The sequence below is a fragment of the Bombus huntii genome, chromosome 17, assembly GCF_024542735.1.
Source record: "Bombus huntii isolate Logan2020A chromosome 17, iyBomHunt1.1, whole genome shotgun sequence".
Lineage (NCBI taxonomy): Eukaryota > Metazoa > Arthropoda > Insecta > Hymenoptera > Apidae > Bombus > Bombus huntii.
The window spans coordinates 2559245-2578871 of NC_066254.1; the positions used below are offsets into that span (position 1 = coordinate 2559245).

At 37.1% G+C, this 19627-nt stretch overlaps 1 protein-coding gene and 1 long non-coding RNA gene across 7 annotated transcripts; one reads left to right on the plus strand and one right to left on the minus strand.

The window, feature by feature from the left end:
• Positions 1-633: 633 nt before the first annotated feature.
• LOC126875053 (ankycorbin) lies at positions 634-19549 on the minus strand. Of its 6 annotated transcripts, XM_050637665.1 has the most exons (15): positions 18267-19545; positions 17662-17996; positions 14027-14303; positions 12062-12310; positions 10441-10865; positions 8656-8914; positions 5781-6826; positions 5116-5598; positions 4693-5046; positions 4256-4638; positions 3269-3607; positions 3052-3128; positions 2315-2469; positions 1815-1885; positions 634-1594 (listed from the first exon to the last, which is right to left on the minus strand). In XM_050637665.1, the coding sequence occupies exons 1-15, from the start codon at positions 18470-18472 to the stop codon at positions 1427-1429; spliced, it is 4827 nt and encodes a 1608-aa protein (XP_050493622.1). In that variant the 5' UTR covers positions 18473-19545; the 3' UTR covers positions 634-1426. The 6 variants fall into 6 exon arrangements, with proteins under 6 accessions (XP_050493622.1, XP_050493623.1, XP_050493619.1 ...); XM_050637666.1 differs by having other exon boundaries at positions 1815-1898; positions 4693-5598; positions 18267-19549; XM_050637662.1 differs by having other exon boundaries at positions 4693-5598; positions 18267-19544.
• On the plus strand, positions 15701-16527 carry LOC126875057 (uncharacterized). Its single transcript, XR_007693231.1, has 2 exons — positions 15701-16055; positions 16122-16527. It is a non-coding gene; the product is annotated as an uncharacterized LOC126875057 (long non-coding RNA).
• Positions 19550-19627: the final 78 nt, after the last annotated feature.

A 19627-nucleotide genomic window follows, 5' to 3' on the forward strand; every position in this document is an offset into this window, starting at 1 on the left:
TCGTTCAAAATGTTGATTTCTACGACATATCCAAAAAATCTTCCAAATTCAGTTAGACTTTCTACTTTTCTAATGTTATAAAAAAAAGGTCAACATGTAAGGTACGTGTGCATCAGATTACACTTTGCTCGATGGATAGTCAAGGTCACGGCAGACACGCCAGATATCCGTCACTTTCGCTACGTGATTATTTTGAGGAAATGTTCTTTCCAATGGAGAATAAATTATTCAAATCGCTTGAGTAGCTTTTGAGATTACACTGGACACACGCATCCTGGTGTGGAAATCGTCTTCCATTATGATATAAATATCGGCAAAGAATGTTCGATACGCCAACTGGTGGCAGAAGATTAAAATTCATCATTAATGTAGAAAATTGACCTTATTTATTTATGCATACATTTATGCATGATACGTTAAAAAAGTTGCACCTGCTATTTCATACAATAACGAAAAGAAAAATTACGGCTGTCTTCATTTTTTGTTTTGAATATGTTTGAGTTACAAATTGATTCAAAAACGTCTTCTTAACTTGAAAACTGCATTTACGTGCATTTATTAAGATTTGTGGGGAAATTATAAAACGCTTGCGTTCAACGTTCAAACATGTACGTAAAAATGAATTTAAGATAATTTAAGTTATGCGGTTTGTGATTCTTTTTTATTTTACACAGAATTACAAGTTAGCGGATTCCTTTACACAAATATACAGAACCTGTATGCAACATGGTCCCTGCTTTTGCAGGAACGAAATATCTCTTATTGTACACATAGAATAAATTCGTATTTTCTTGACCAGTATTAATGAATACAATTTAATGTAACACTAAGGTAAGATTAAGAGATCTTTTCAATGAACTTGGACTGAGTCAATCTAGCTTATTTTACAAAAGTTCGCATTTGTCTTGTCTAATACAATTGAATATTTATACACAATGTAATTCGCGTGTAATAAAGTTGAGGGTCCATGCATAGAACTTTTTCGATGCAATATATTATACAATCTTACACATTTATACTATTGATTATTTTTACAGCAATGTTAATGAAATTTGTACAGAATATATTCTGCTTCATACTCTAAGTATGTACATGAACCGTTTTTCTCTGGCAGTTTTTAAATTTCTTTTTTGTATTGCCACACTCATTACTTCAAAATCGGAGAATCAATGTTTTGCCATGAAGCTACAATTTATACTATCGTAGAAAATCTAATGTGAAACATCGCATAGTATGAAGTTAAAATTATTATGAAAGTTACATAGTATGAAGTTAAAATTATTATGAAAGTTGCATAGTATGAAGATTGGTAGAATAGAAGGTTGTGTAAAAAAGTATGGAAACGTTTTTGATATTGCTTCGAATAGAAAAAACGTAGTCAAAATCACCACAGTGGGAAGATACGATAAATGCAGTTGAAGACTTCCTAAACACTTTTGGCATTCCTTTGGATACCGATCGATGATTTCGGCTTCTCGATTTCTTGTTGTGCTTCCCCTCTTACAGTAAACGTTACGTAATATTTTTTCGAACGATCCAGTCTTTCAGCTGGAAGAGCTATTATTTGCTTCTCTTCTCCATGTGTTACTTCCACCTGCAACAAAGATAGAATTTTTTGTATAGTTTCTTAACGTAATTTTTAAAGAAACACGCACATTACTCATATTATTTTTGTTCAAATAAGTAAGCACATAAGGATTTTATTTGACACGAACTAACTTGATTTGAATCAAGTATTTAATTACTTAGTATTTAATTATCGCACTAATGCAACTCTTGCATAATTATTTTCAGTTTAAATGACTAGATTTTACCCTCATTTGCCCCTTTCCACGGCTCTCTATCTTCGGAAGAAGATCCGCTTGTTCTTGGCCGCCTCCACCTACTGCAATTATAATCTACAATCACAATAGGGAAACTGATTCCTTTTGAAAGTCATTTGGATTGGATTCTCGTATTCAGCATACCATTTCGGAATTATTAATCATAAAAATAGTAACATTCCTTTAGACTTTTCGCGATTATGTATATGTGTCTCATGGATATTTTTTCAAAAAAACGTTGCGAAACTTTTGTGTATAAAAATTTCTTATGAAAAAATTTTCTATTATTTCCCGACTTATTAATTATTTAGAACGTTAATGATGGAAGGTTGAGAAATATTATTGAAATGTTATCATATCAAACGTTGATAATTAAAAGAAATTAAAGAATTAACATTGTATAAATTTTCTTATTCGACTATTTCACGTATAAACGTCTGAAATGGAATCCTGAAACCTATCAACTATGACAATGCACGGAAATAACGTACGATATGTGTACGCTGGGAAAGAAGTGTAAGCACTAGTGGCGTGATGACAGCGGTGAGTTTTTTGGATGCATTGCTTCGCTTCCATACAGAAGTCTGGAGTTGCTGGCCTTTTTTGAATCTTCCTGAGCTGATCGTACAGGAAGGCCTCGAAGTGTCTAGTAAGAAATATTAATTACATTTTCATTCACAATACTATAAAAATATACGCTAAGTCAATTAAGGAATCATTATGAATGGTTTTATAGTGTGACGGATCGGTATCAACAGGACGCTGACAGGTCGAGGCATCAACGCGGCGCAACACCTCCCGGGCGATCCGCTGGTACCAACCGCCAACACTAGAGGGCTACGACGACAACGAGTCTGTCTAACTCGCTAGCGGTCGAATATACGGACGATTGATACAAATACCGCACCTAGCGAGACTCCCTCTACGTCTAAGGCATAGCACTACCGGGCATAGCCTTACTGACGAGTCCACCGGTAGTCCCGGGACAAAACGCACAACTCTCTTTTCATCCGCCACAATAGCATCAGTAAAGTAAACAGCAGCAAACGAGTCCTATATATATAGACTCGATAGACCGTCATGTTATTCATATGATACTTTTAAAAAAATGGGTTTTAAGACAGTCGTTACAAAAAAATGCACAGGCACATAAAAATCAAAGTGACGCAAAAAACGATCTTCTAATTGTTTTAAACAGCGTATTTTTTTATATTTAGAAAACAATAACCTGAACGTTAAGGGTTGATCGTATTTTGCCACACCAAGGGTGGGTCCAGACATCCCAGCTTTATGGAAAGCATCCACCTGAAACAAAGGATATAATTCAGTGTGATTTTAGATCCTGATTAAGTATTTTGAATTAAATAAAATCTTAAATTCCAATTAAACAGATCAATGCGTAGATTATGTTGCATTACATAGGGAGAAATAGGCAGGATTATTACTTGTCTCTTAACCAAAACTTGTTCATTCGCTCTGCCATGACGTATCTGTAGTCTCTTCAGTTCCATCAGTTGGAAGAATATCTTTCTTTCCAAGTGATATCGTCGTAAACTGATTTGGACATCTCTTATTATGGTGTCTTTGTTAAGGGATTGTTGCTTATCGGTGTTTGGACAACATTTCATGATCCTTCTTCTCGGTATCCGTGATACCCTAGGACTGGGTTCTATGCCACTATCCCTGCCGCCGCTGTCACGGCGTTGTTTCCCTTGCAGTCGACTGACTCTACTTTCCTGAGGACTTTGAACTCGTGTCAAACGAGTTCGAGTACCGGATTGCACCTTTGTGAAATGAAGAGAAAAAATAATTGGTTACGAGAAGACAATCTTCTGGTTGCAATGTTATTTACACAATATGTATTACAATACTATTGTTGATGTGTTGTTTGATATGGTGAATCCAATATTACGAATTAATGTGAATCTATTTCGTACTAAAATATGACATTAAATAATGAAATATTCTCGATGGTAAATTTGAAAAAGATGGTCAAGGCAATCTTGTACATTTATGTGCCTTTTCATTTTTACAAATTTCTACCACTGATCGATACGAATAAATACGAATGGTACTCGCATGTTGTTATTGACATTATAAACATTTAATTTTCAAATTCACGCACAAGAAGCTTATTTTATCTTTTAAACCGATTATACATATTTATACATATACAAAAATTATATTTCATATTTTTATATTGGGAGTATAGTAAATGTCACATTGAATTGCATCATATTGATTTAAGGGATGAAATAAACTTGCAAAAATTGAAATATGGTAAATAATGAAATTTTCCCCATTAAATATGTCACAAAGTATATTGTAGGGAAAGACGTAAGATCCACCGGGTTATCGCCAATCTCACAAACGACGAGGAAAGACTAAATACTATTTCTATTCTACTTCTTCTACCATCAGAATTAGCCTACTTGGGATAACGAGTCGGTCGCCGAAGTCCTGCAAACATCATGTCCAGCTCGAGACATTTCTTCCTCGCTCGTGCTTGGCAATACCCTGATGACACCCATCTCATTATCATCCTCGGCTTCCGTCTCGTGTTCTCCGTCCTCCCCGATAGCGTCTCTGATCTCCTTGTCAATCTCCTCGTCCTCTTCGTCCCATTCTGGACTCTCAATCACCGCCACTATAGCGCTCCTATCTGGAGAACGTTCTTCTGAACTTTCGAACAAACATTTTCTTACCGACGATCGTCCAGTTTGTCTAATTTTTCCCGTTGACGGTCTCGAGCGTCTGGTTTGCGCCGATTTCGGAGAACTCGAGGAACTTTCGTCAATATATCGAAAGGTCTCTACTAAAAGCACGGCAAACGGTATAAAGACACTCATGGAGTGGTTTCAGTACTCACCTGTCCCCAGTGCGTCTTCCATAGGATGTGTCTTCACTTTTTTAGCTTCGTCTTCATCCTTGTGATCTTCTAAATCGGACTTTGCAGGAGACGAGTCTTGAGCAACTTCCTCCTCGTCGTAAATCTTTCGTTTCGTGGCAGTTGGTGTATCTGTGCTTAACGATTTGTCTTCCATTAACGCAGAGTCTTTGGAGGATGAGAAATCGACAGATTTTCTATGAGCAGTTTGTTCCTTCTCATCCGGCGACTCCTTGCTCGAGCTTTTTGTTAAGACGGTCGATGTGGCCTCTTTCGTTTGTACCCCGTCAACAGCAATTTCATCCTCCTTCTGCACTTCTGACGTCTTCTCTGCAACTACTTTGCTCGTTTTTTCCCTGGACAATTTCATGGAAACGTTTTTCGTGGAAGATTCGCGCTTCTTACCAAATTCTTTCCTCTTTTGAGTCCCGCCGCTCTTTTTGGGACTCTCATCCGACTTCGAAGACGAGGACTTTGATCTTCTTTCATCGAAAGACGCCTTTCTCTTTACGGTTGCAGATTTAACTTTTGATTTACTTTTCGTTTCTTCCGACGCCGACTTTTTCTCTTCTCCTTCTGACGGTGAAACGCCTTCCACGGCTGTCCTTGGTGTACTGTCCTCTTTCTCTAAACCTATTTGACTTTCCGGACTTCCAGATTTGGTCGCTTTCTCCGAATCTTCGTGGTCCTTCACTAAGATCGACTCAGACACGTCCGTTTTCTCACTACGCGTCTCTTTATCGAGATTCTCGTCAGGTTTTGTTCCAGATGACGCTTCGTCTGATCTGGAAACGAGATCGTTTTCCTGTCGGCTCTGGTGTCGTTGATACTCTTCAGAATCCAACGTGGGACTTTCCGACTCAATCGGCCCGCGTGCATCTAACCTGCCTGGAAAGAGGACTCTACAGAAAATTGGCAGAAACTTTTTTTAAATAAAATCTACAGGAAATTAACAAAAATGTTTCTTTAACAGTAAGTTACAGTTTCAATATATTATGCATAAAAATAAATTCAGTAACAATGATATTGACATACTTACAATCCAGCTGTTATTCCGTTTAAAGTCTTACCTTTCTCGCTTTCATCTTTCTTCTGATCTTTTTTCTTTGCCTCATCACTAAACGAGGTCTCGATTTGATCATCCTGATCTTTTCTCGTGTGGTCCACGGCTTTCGTGTCTTCTTTCTCTCGGTCTGATTTTACATCTTCCTTCTCTTGGTCCCGTTTGGAATCTTCCTTCTCTCGACTCTGCTTCGAGCCTTCTTCTTGTTCAATTTTCTCTTGTGCAGCCTGCTGTCTCATTTCTTCCACATCTTTCTTCAAACTGGCAGCTTTCTGCACAAGATCGGTACGTGATGCGTCACTCTGCTCTAAAATATCGTCCGCTTTGCCTGAACTAACGTCTCCCGCTATTTCTTGCATCTCGATCACTTCCGTTCTTAATCTGTCGTCGAAGGTGACTTCCTTCGAAGCTTCCGCTACGGATTTTGGCGTATCTGGACCTTGATCTTTATGGACCATCGCTGTCACAACGACGCGTTCCACCGTTTCTTGACTGGTGCTGTCGGTCACGTCTCTACGATATCGACTTTCAACGATGTTCCCTTCGTTTTGCTTTTCCTCGTCTATCGATGTTCTAGGTGTTTGTTCGCTGTGAAGCGTTGATTCTGTTGGTCCTTGTTCTTTGTCCAGCGAATGCATTCGATCGGTTGCACTCTCGCCATTGTCCGATGTTTTCGATCTGCTGGATTTCAATTTCCTTCTGGTGCTCCTGTGAGTCTTTGTGAATTTCGTTTCTCTTGAACTTTCCCTGGGTGTCTTTGATCTTCTTCCAGACACCACCTTCTCGCATTTCCTCTCCAAAGATTTTCGTACCACCACCACTTCCAGGCTATCGTCGCTCACGCTTTCGTCGTCATCGCCTCTCTTTGAACCCTCCGTTCCATTAGTTTTGCTCTCGTCTTTTCTCGAATCGAATTTTTGCTTCGACGTGTCTTTAGCGCGTTCGTAGCTGCCTGACGCTGAGGATGATCCGCTTGAGTCGTGTCTGGATTTCGATGATCGTTTTTTACTTCTTTCCCTTCTCAATTTTCGATCCGTATCATCTTCTTCGTACCTGCAATATGTTGTCGTGATTATTTATTTAAAAGTGTACTTTGGAACAAATAATAGATTCGTTACTATTCATATTTAAAGTTATGAATAAATTGAAATCTCATCTCTGCAGAATGATTTGACATTTTATCATTATTTTAAGTTCTCCGAATAATTGACAGTTTCCGATTATGATAGTAATTAAATAAAAAAGATTATATTCGTGCGATTTGAAAGTATAATTTGTGAACATTTCAATTTATGTTTTAAATATTACGTTTCGATTTCTCAATTTCCATACTTTCGAATTTGCAAATTCTTAACCTGCAAACCATCAAACATTTAGATTTTTAAGTTTTTGTATTTCCAAAATTCCAATCTCTTATACTTTCAAATTAACGAATATTCGCGTTTACAAATCTGCAAATTTGCAGCATTTAAAAATTGTCGAGTTCTTTTTGTGTTTTTTCTACGGCGAAAATAAAAAAAAACATAATGCTTAATAAACGTAAATGAGTATAAGAAGAATATAATTATGAGAGATATGACGTTCGAGGAGAGACGTCAGGCTTTCGGGATTTCAGTGTTGCCAATATCAAAACATTGCATTGCTCGTTTCATTTGCTTTATGCTGTTTGTCTTCCTACGTTAACGAAGTTTGTTAGTTTTACAGATTGTAAGTGAATCGTGGTAGCGATGTGGCCGGCGGTGCTTTTAACGGAATATTTTGTAGCTTGTAACTCGAGTGTTCGGCATCGGATCAGCAAAGGCTTTTGATCATCGATGCTGCATTGCCACGTGCATCTCCGTCGAAGCGCACGTCGAGCTGTCTGTCTTTTTCCTCTATGTCTCCCTGTAAGATCGTGTTATATTTCAAAGCAAGTCTACTGCACTTTGTATTTGCATTTTCCTTCGCAAGTTGTTCGTCGAGTTCACTTGCACTGTCATAAAACTTAAAAATTTCTAGTTTTTTGAAATGAAGTACGTTAAGATGAATTTACGAAATATTTATTTGCAAGTATAGGTTATTTTCGGTGTAGCGCGGAGAAATACGAAAGTGCGGTGTCTCTCCCGGGCACTTGAGATAGGTGCTGCACTTTTAGTCGGCATTCACACGGCGGCCACAACGACACTGCATCAGTGGATGCTAAATGGGCTTAAATGATGCTTTCAATGTTTAAATTACAAAGAACATGCATCATGTACGATATTATGTGTAACGACAGTGGAAGAAAGAAGAGAAGACAACTAAATTGCAACTCGGGCAAATTACAATGAAAGACAATTGCACTGAAAAACAGAAATAATAATTTCATTGTACTTTATAATTCTATAAAATAAAAATACGTTCTGTATACAAATTTCGACTATATTAATGCATAAATTTATAGAGACTTGTTTCTTGGCATTTACAGTGTTTTCTACAAGCACTTTCCAACTAGCATCAAAGAATCTTGCAGTGAAGAATATAACGAGTGAATGTAACAAGTGTAAATTTTGAGTAGTACACATTAGGCGTTGGAAAAATATAAATATGCGTATGTATGTATTAGGTTGTCCAAAAAGTTTCTTTCATTTTATAAAGAAATAATAGACGCACAACATTTTTCGTTTTATATTATTTTATTGAATTATTGTTCTATTGGAACAAAATGGATCATACATAATTCAATAAAAGAATATAAAACAAAAAATCTGGTGCATCTATTATTTCCTTATAAAACGAAAGAAACTTTTGAGGCAGCCTAATACATCTACTGTACTTCAGTTTCCGCAACTACGCGGTCAGTCGGTGTCCCTAACCGACGTGTTATTCGAGGAAACACCGTATGTAATTTAAAAATATCTTACCGTGCTGATTCGCTACGAGCTCTCCTTTGATGATCTTTTTTCGAGGATGACTTCGATAATCTAACCTCTTCCTCGCTGAAGCTCCGGCTATCCTGGCGCGCCAACTTTCTTAAATTTCCTCTTCGTCGCGTTCTCTTCTTAATCCATTGCTCCTCGTAGTATAATTCCGGAAGTTTGCAACTACGATCTTGTCTACGGGGACTGCTTTCCGTATCGGTGCTGCTATCCAGATGCCTCATTCGCAATTTCGTTGAGAATACTGAAATCGATTCGATAAAAATGAAAAATCCAAAAAATCCGAATCAAACTATTATGGAAATTGCTTCGAAGGGAAATTGGTAAAAGTTGCAGCATTTACGAACGAAAATTTTGTTGTAATACGAAATCGATTATTTGGTAAAATGAACGTACTTGTATTGGTTCTTAAACATGCAAGTAAGTCGGATATTGTCATCAATATCATCATCACCAATATCATTCCTTGAGAAACATTGAACAATTTATTCACAGTTCTACGACAAGTTCCTGAACATTTAATTACGATTTTCTGATAAATCTTATATAATCTAATCATGATCTCCTTTGACAAGTCTCGAACAATTTATTTTCAATTATTACAACCGCCACTATCACCACAATTACTAATCGCAATTAGTATTATCACAACAATAATGCTTGCCACTCTTTCACTATTATCGAATAACTTTTCAATGATTCACACGTGAACGTTCTAGGATTCTCAGACGACTGAAAGAATTGTAAGATAACTTTCTTGATTCTCAGTCATACTACACTACCACAGTCTTGCAGCTTTCACCACTAACAACACGCATTTCTGCCATGTATAACCAAACCTCTTGTCAGAAATCAAATAAATATTTTAACGTAAGCGATATTTTTATATAAACATTCAATCTCTTTGCACATCGTCCTATTCGTATCTCACCGACGCATCACTTCCTTTGTCAAATCACAGCCGCATTTAGCACGCATCACACGTAGCAATCAACAAAAGACTTGGGTACATCGTACGTCTTATGAAAACGACATTTCTGTTAGAATGAAATGCAAAATTTTACTACAGAGTTGTTACTTTTTATGTCGTTTCTACATTAGGGTAGAGACAGTTGTTGTATATGTATATGAATATATTATAAGTAATGTAAAATGAAAAGAGAATATTATCGCATGCAATGACAGACGAAACCCTTTGAGATAAGGAGATCCACGTGGGGGTCACTCGATAACATCATCGATAGGATGCGAATGTATCGGATGGCTCACTTAAGCTAAACGATAGGTTAGAAATAGAGATATTCATTAAGATATAGAAGCTTCAACAGCGTGTGAGAAGGTCCCTAACCTCGCGAAAGGATACGATAAAATAATTGTATATAATACGTACTAATAAGCTTGTCACAAATGTGCATAAAGCTTGTACCATAAACAGGAAGTGATACATCAGATTTGATTACGGTATAGTACGACAAATATGCAAATTACCACTATCTCGTACCGGTATCTTAATGGAGATTGTCATTCGCGTGCTATTAATCCTCATTGTTACAACGAATTATCAAATGTCCCTAGGAATAAAGTTATGAAGAAAAAGTGGCGGTTTATAAGAAAAATTTTAACGCCAAAAAGTCTGATATTGCGTCTTTGAAGCTCATAGCATAGAACATAAAATTTTTTCTACGCATAATACACGTTATAAGACTTTTCTTATACTTAATACATTTTAAAGACATTTTTGTAAATAAATACGTATATACCTGACCTGACCTTTATTCGGCACAGTTTTCTGCATCCTCAATTTCTGTGCCGTAGTACCACCGTGCATTTGGATCAATTTCGCACAATCCCTGTGTCCCCTGTAAAGCGCCGCGTCCAGAGCTGTCATCAGATTGCCTTTGCTAGTTCGGAGAACAGCATTGATCCTCGCGCCATTGTCCAGAAGAACCTTGCACACATCCAAATGTCCGTGAAGTGCAGCCACGTGCAAAGGTGTCTTGCCATCTTGCGTGGCAACGTCCAAAGTGCTTGGCCGTTTTTTCGCCAACCATTTGATTAATTCGATCCTACCGGAAGCAACAGCTTCATGGGCGACACCGGTTCCTCGTACACTTCTCGCGTAAAGAGAACCACCGTGCTGGGCAAGAATCTTCAAGGTTTCCAGTTGTCCTTTCGCTGCCGCACAAAGTGCTGGTCTAAAATATTTCAGATTTTTTTTAACTTTGAGCTTTCTTTGTATTTTCGTCTAAGCTGGATATTTTTCATACTCTCGTTTGATTTAGCTTTTCTCTTATATTTCCTGGAAGCCAGATATTACATATTTTAGCTCACTTCCATTTATACATTCATTTTAACTTTATAATTGCTCGAGTCACATTCCTTAGTTTTCATATCTAAAGGCAACGTCTATGTATGTGAGTACATTGTATCAGAAACGTGTATCATTATTGATAATGACAGTCTGTCTATATGTAGTATCTATAGACTGTCTGGTATTGTCTATTATTATGTATGTACGTATGTGTATATGCAAGATAATAGTGTCAATGCACCCTATGACCTATGAATTTTAATACTATAATACTGACAGGACAAAATTAATGTTGACATAGATGCAGTATAGTCGGTAGAAGAAATACAGTAAGGTCATAAAACTGGTTAGGGGTAGATTATTGGTAAAGTATAGGTAGGCCGTAAAGAAAATAATTATAAATTGAGGCATTTTGAGAGACATAGGGACCTAGTTCAAGACGCTGTACGTATGATGTGAATCATCAAATGGTATAGTTAAAAAATTGACCTGTTTCTTAACGTTACAGGAAAATAAAAATTATCTAAATTACAATATAAATATAAATTTTCTTATTATTTTATTTAGATATATAGAAATATAAGATTTCGTTGAGATCTAAATTTAATCAGAAGATAATTTTAATAACAACCCTTCCTAAAAAATTTCAAGTGTATTTACTGAAAACTTACTGAGTTATGAATGCACTCAGTTTAATAAACCCTGTCTTGAGAAAGACGTTCTAATTTATGACCTCACTGTTTTGAGACCAGTGATTAACCGCGTATTCGACTACTACCAAAGACTCTCGAAATAAAAATCTAAACTTCTATCACTTTTGTCGTACATCAAGATGTTGAAATGCCCCAACAAATCTTTCGTTTATGAAGCTTTTACCATAGAAAGCTAGAACGAGTATTCTCTGAGAACTATGCACATCCAATCTACTTAATAGATTAGTGAAAAATAAATTTCCTGTTTTAATTGACAGTCTCGTTAATATCAATACAATTTGTTTTTTATTTTAACCGACAAAATTGTATCATAAAATTGAAGTCTGTGCTTCAATGAACATTCATTCCAGCTTTCTACAGTACTTACGTTCTACCCTTTCGATCCTGCCGATTCGGATCGGCTCCTAACTTTAGAATTAAGGCTGTGGCATCAGCGTGACCAAGAGTGGCAGCATAATGTAGGGCTGAACATCCATTATCGTCTACGTGATCAGGGTGAGCACCGCAGAGATTCACTAAGGCCTCGACGCACCTAGCGTGACCTCTGGAAGCAGCGCAATGAAGTGCTGTCAGGCCATCCTTGTCTGCAGCTCCTGCGGCAGCTGAGCCACCGGCTCTATATTTTAATTATTGCTTTTAGAATCATTCGTCTTCTTTCTTCGTTGAACATATATCGAAAAACTACTTCCTACCCGATTTTGATGATTTGTATACTGACTTGGGAAAAGATGGAAGGCATCTCAACTCGATGGATATATTTTCTTCTTTCCTTTTTTGGGTTCGCCGATGTATTCGAAATCGCTTGACCAATCGGGATGATTCGTTTTGCCTCGTAAGGTATATCCTCCCGCTGATCTCGGTAATAAGCTTTTCCGGATTTATTTATTGCAAACTACTTTCCTTCCGAACAATCTAATTTTTGTTCTCCTATTTCAACAATTTTTATCAACTTTTACCTGTACAGAGAATCGTCGGCCAGGCTTAGTTTTCGAGATGTTCGTAAATGCTGTCGGTAGGTACCATTACAGTGAATTCTGCTTTTAATTGTACATCCGTGGCAGCGTATGCGCGTCAGTATTGCTTCACGGCGCGGCGGCTAGATAAAATGACGTCTAACCTTAATGGAATGGTTGTCTGAGAAAAGGATGTATGTTACATTTCATAAAATTTACAGGGAACGTAAAAACAATTCATTGTTCACTGTAGTAATAAAAGAAGCAGCTGGTGTAACATACAGCATTCTTCCACTTTGTAAAAGAAGTATTAAATTAATAATGAGAAAGTAATTTATTAATTGAAAATATAACATTGGGTATAAAAGTCATTATTTTTGACATTGGCAAGTAAATTTTTGAAAAGTCATAAAAATAATTCTTTTTTTTAAACGTACTTGGTAATACGCCTTTCTTCCACTTCGCTACTGTTTATTCTCTTTTCAACTATAGCAGCTCCTGACCTCTAACGTCATTATTGGGTACTAAGAACGTTGCCAGAGATCTTCTACATCATATTGGGCCTTATTCCACGGAAATTTCTTAGGTTTAGATTAGGTGTCATTTTATCTGACCGCCACTGTGGAACGGCCGGTAAATAATACTAACGCATACCTTGCTACGAACGCACAATTATAGGCAGAATTCTCTATAGTGATACCAACAGTTATTAGCAAATATCTCAAAAATCAAGACCGACTGTGATTTATATGTATAGGAAAAAGATATTCAACATGCCGAGGTTAACAACACATTTCAAAATCATCGAAATCGGAGAGGAGATAGTTTCTCTGCAGTTCCACCATATAATATGTAAGTAGTTTCAGAATTTCGATACATATTCGTCGTTCATACATAGTCGGATCGTCTCTAGATCTCACAATTAATTAATTATATATTACGGTACTTTCGGGATCTTGGTACGTTTACATGCAATTGTAGTTGCATAGTTTCGAGATCTCGATATGTTCGCACGCAATCGGATAGTTTCGAGATCCTGGCGAATTTTGTACTTTCGAGAGCCGGCTCGATCTCGCCCGAGTTTTGCCGACCCGTTCCGAAGCACGAAAGTCTCATGAATTCGAGAATCAATTAAGGTATTTCATACATTTTACGATATAAATATTTAACGTTGCAAAATTCAATTCTAATCCCAGCGACGTCACTTACGAATGTGTTACTAGTTTTAAAAAGAATTATTTTCTCAAATTACCATTATGTATTGTTAAAATTTAAAGCGTCGTTCTTTGCGCGATAAGCTACCCTAAAATAGGATTGTTTTCGGCGTTAACGTTCAACGACAGTGAAAGACCGCGTATTCGAATGAAATCAAACTTTACCTCGCTAAAGCCAACACAGCTTCCACGCTACCGGCACTTGCCGCCCATAGAATCGGCTGTCTTCCATCTTCGTCTTTCGCGTTCACATCGGCACCGAATTCCAGCAGAGTCTGGAGAACTTTTAAACCAACTTTCTTAGGTACAGCAAGTTCCGCAGTCGCAGCTGCACCACAACATTGAGCGGCATAGTGAAGAGGAGATCCTCCGCGAAGATCGGGTGTGGATGGCCGAGCACCCGCCGCTAACACCAAGCGAACACATTCTGCTTCCCCGCACACTGAGCAACAAATAAACATACATTTTTATTTCTTTATCGAGTTTTCAACTTTGCATGTGTTTATCCCGATATAATTGTTTGCTAACAAGCCAAATTTCTGAAACCTTTTTCAGAAGATATAATTGGGAAGATAGCAATTCAAGGTAATTTAGTTTTTAGAAACAGTTATAATGTTTCAAGAGATTCATTGCTTACACTTTTTGTACTGCTTATCGAAGTAACCATTAAATTATTTTTTTTATTACTTTCAGTTTCAAGCTACCTATTAAAATGCACATAATGTATTCTGTAATGATATTAATAAGAAATAAATAAATATTTTCATGACTATTATTAAACAATATAATATCATTCGTACTACAGCAATTTAAATAAATTTAAATTTTAAATTTAATATATATATTAACTTCGTACGCCTTTCGCTTTGCAAATGTCGTAATAAACTACATAAGAGCTTGGATTAAACATTTTGAACGATAGATCTCTGTTTTTATACTAATAAATTTAAGGTGGTTAGTTATTTTAAATATAAACATATAAATAAATTTACTATGCACATTAAACTAGCAATGAACTTTTTTCGCTATAATAGTAAAATCAAACCATTTGGTAAACATTATGTTGCAAGAATTAAAAACATCATTATTATGCGTACGCATGTAATTTTTTATTTCTTGTTTTCTCTAAACAAATTGCCATCCAGTTTCATTTTTTGCCAATGAAAAATGCAAATCAGTAATATTAGCAGTTATTATGCAATACATGTCAACTTTATAAAACATATGCAAAGAGATGTTTCATCTGAATTATCATCATCTATGAAGTTGCTAGCAGCAAGCAAACTAATTTTTATGCGAAGTATTTTCTCGAAGCCGTCGCCTTTCTAAGAAAAAAATATTAACAAATAGTGCGTATGTAAGTCAAACAAATCGCGTAGTATAGACTCAGCATTGGTAAGATAGACTTCCTTCGACCATAGTTCTGCTTGTCTTCGATAATAGGCTCGCAAGATAGCATCGTGTCCCGCGTGTCCGTATTCGGAACACTCGAGTAACGTTACAAGCGATAAAGCAGCGACATCGACAAGTAGGTCGGAATATTACTTGGTGAGAAGTTGCCTTTGTTGCGTCCGCGCTTGCAACTCGAGGCGTTCGTGAATTACACAGATGCGACTCGTCGATAGAGAAAACTTTCTTTTTCGTACCGTAAATCCGACAGACGAACGTAATACATGGGCAATTGCGGTGTACGGCTATAAATCTCTGGTCATTTGAATACACCAAGGACGACTATGGTCAATCTCTCGGTTTATCTCGGCGTGGGTCTTGCTCGCGTGTTCCCTAGAGAACCGGAATGACGTCACCAGAACTGACCCACTAACCTTACCTGACCAATACTGAACCCTTATTTTATCGGAGATTAGTAGAAAAGATACGCCCTGTAATTCACAGTTTCCGCAAATTCTAAGGAATCGTTACCGAGCTCGTGTGGCCGTTTACGATTCGACCTTTCATCCGGCAAAATTAAAGCTGGCTCTTTATAAGCCAATTTATGCCCACTTTCCACCGCGGACTTAAACGACGCTTTGGCTAATCTTGATCGCCAGCGTATTCTCTGACCGTAAAATTACCATTCACGCAAGATGTAGTTATTGTAAATTAAATATTACATGCAGGGTGTAACGTTGTCAGCGTTTGAATGAGCAAGAAAAGATTTCATACAGAGTGCGATTGGAAGTATAGAAATGTACAGGTAAGGATTTCTTTTACGCGTGTAAAGATAAATGAAAATTATAGGTTAAAATTTTTCCATTCGAAGGTTGATTTCTCAGGAATGGATTAGTCTCGACTTTGAAAATTCATTGCATACATATCATCGCCTTGCTGGAAGTGAGTGACTCTATTAGGAAAGGATATTACACGAAGGAAATTCTTTCGGAATACAATTTTTCAGGTGTTATAGAAAATGACTAGTAGCTTGATTATTTAACGATGGACAAATTTCGTTTACAAATTATAGTAGTGGTCTTTGGATTTCTAAGATCTTTCTAAAATATCTATTATATAAATATATGTAAGTTTGTGTTGTTTATACTGTTAACGAAAAGGTTAGAACAATCTTTGAATTATGATATTCTTGTTATATATTGTAATTTTGTATAACATAAAAGAATGTTACTCCCATCTTCCTTTTGAATTAAAATAAAACACTTGCTTGGAAAAGATGGAACAAATTTTCTTCCTTTATAAATCATCCTAATAAACTAAAACTATGATTAATATACGCTGACTACATTACTAGAGAATCTTTTTAGAAAATATTTGTATGAAATTTTAAATACACCAGCGATATTCCAGGTGATAGGCGGAACACCATGTATAAAATATTGTTGTCTACAAAGAAAGTGCCATGTACAATGTGTCTAGATTGTCTCGAACCGCTCAAATATTTGGAAAAATATGAAAGATAGACAGATGTCAGACAAAGATTGCAATGCAGCGAATGATGCGAAAGACAGAAATTTGTAGCGTTTTAAAGACCTCCAAACGTGAGCTATAAAGATATGTACTAATGAAAAGTCGCCGTATAGTCAAATACACAAGAGTACATTTTTTTGTACCATTCATGTTTCCCAAAATAGTTGAGCGATTCCTGATAAACCGGGCATACTGTATGTACAGATTAAACGTAAAATAAGGAGAAAATAACGGGTAAGATAGAGTGACCGATAAGGTTAGGTCGATTGATTCGAAGTATGTACACATCTAAGTGATTTCCAAGAACACACTTAAACTTTTCGGTAAAATACGTAATTCGAGTGTATGGTGTATGTACGTATATGAAATGCATCAAGAGTGCCACGCAATGAAACAATTATGAGCCAATTGCAAATAAGGCTATTTAGAGAGTCCTTGGCCAGAGTTATGCATTACTAATCGTTAGAACGAAATTACAACGAAACAGATCGAAATATACGAAACGCGAATACATGGAAAGGTAGAAGCAATAAATAATAAAAGAAATGCATAAATTGATAAGTAAATGTATATATATATATATATGTATGTGTGTTTACATATCGTGCAGTAATAGTTACACTCGTATGACGCTAGTGTAATCGCTAGACTGCGGATTTTTATGCGCTTAGGTACGTGAAATGTGAAACGTAAAAATCCATAGAATGCAGATAACGTAAAAAATGTCACAATGACCATTACACTATTCAGTAAGGAAAATAATTCTCTATCTACGTTACGTTCTTTTAATCGTATACAAGAAAACAGGAATCTGCATAAATATCCTCAGTCTAGTGGTCATCGATCGTCATAGCGTTAAGGATTAGTGATCATGAAAATACCAGTGGCCCAATGAAGAACACTGTGTCCCTCCAGATCCCTGGCATTCACGTCGGCGCCGTTTGCCAATAAAACAGCCACTAATTGCGTATCACCTGCGATGACAGCCAAATGAAGCGGCGTGTGTCCTTCTGCGTCTGGTGCATTTACCAGTTCCGGTGCCGCCGCCGCGACGGCACCCGCGGTTCCAGCGTCCATGCAATAGTGAAGTGCGTTCCTCAGGGTACGATCTCTGTAGCCAATCGTCTCCTCTTGCTCTCTCAACAGCCTTAAAACCCTGGCTCTGTCGCCCTGTTGGCAAGCGTGCATCAAAGGCGTGGCGCCGATTTGAAGCACTCTGGAAAAGTTGAACGACACCCTTTACACGTCGAAAGGAAATCTCGCGGAAATAATGTACGAGGGTCGTAGGAGAAAGAAAATATATTCACGGAACTTGTTGGAGAAATTTCAAGCAGAACGATCCTTCCTATTTGCCGACGTTTCGCAACCGCGACTTTTTCAAACGTTTTCTAACGATGCTTCAGCTCACGCGTAAGAATCGAGACCCTGCTGCTAAACAGCGCAGCGGTTGAATAAATGCATGCATCGATCGCAGGGGAAAGTGTACCTGTAAGGCCTTTTTTTCTGATGATCCTGATACCGTACGGCGCTGGGCACATCACGCGACCACTGAGTTCCAGGCGTTTTCTGCCTCTGACGATGATTCCTGTATGGTGTCAGCGGGGGCAAGGACACGTCGGCCACACTTTTCTGCTGCTTCGGTTTTGGCTTCTCCTGGACCTTCAACGGGATCGGTGGAGTCTTAGTGTCCATGCCCGTCTCTGCCACCGGTTCACAATTGGTCTGACCTCGCGTGGAAACATCTTCCGCCCTCTCGGCCGATCGAATTCATCGCGCCGAAGAGAATGTCCGGTTCCTCTACCCGTGAACTGGGTCAGCCCTTCGAATAAGATTCCATGTAAACTTTGTCCGCGTCAGCGAATACGAATTTTTAACAGATTCCACGCAATCTTTTTGCGTTATAGTTTCTTTGGTATTTAAGCGAATACGCGTATACAGGGTGGTTGGTAACTGGTGGTACAAGCGGAAAGGGGGTGATTCTACGCGAAAAAAGAAGTCGAAAATATAGAATACAAATTTTTCGTTCGAGGCTTTGTTTTCGAGAAAATCGACTTTGAATTTTCGCTCGGTACGCGTGCACTTTATCACGTCTCGTTATAAGGGATCTCACTGTAGATCTTTGTCTCGATGGGAAAATTTAAAAAAAAAGAATAATAAAAAAAAATTTTATTCTATATTTTCGACTTCTTTTTTCGCGTAGAATCACCCTCTTTCCGCGTGTACCACCAGTTACCAACCACCCTGTATATGAAACGAAAATCGGAGTGTGTACTGTAAGCTGTAAATTTAAGTTGCTTTCTTGTTGCGTGTAGATAGCAGATTATGTTAGGGTTATTAAAAAAAGAAAGATTATTGCAAAGATTTGGAAAATTGTTTTCGAGTCAGGGAAACCTTCTGTTTCATAATAACTCTGATTTATTTGGTTGAAGACAGACGATTAAATTCCATTACAGTGAATTACGAGCTTTGTTTCTCAGGGTTTGTCAGAGGTTTCCTTCTCTGTGTTTTTAATTTATATTATTATATTATTATATTATAATTTATAATTAAGCAATCAAATTGGACGTCTTGATTGAAGTAACAAGTAAACAAATGGATAATTAAAAGCAACAAATGTAATTGGAAAACCCATTGTTATTAGGTATAAAACAATTGTTGAAATACCATTGCGCTTAAATAATTGCATGATCATAAATAAATAATAAAAGTTAACGCTATAAAATTAACAATAAAGAAGCTACGATAACAACGTCATTAATATTTAATAGTCTTTCATGTCACATAAGTATCCATTATTCGGTTATTATAAACGTGTAATTAATGTACATTAAGGTATAGTAGCCAACA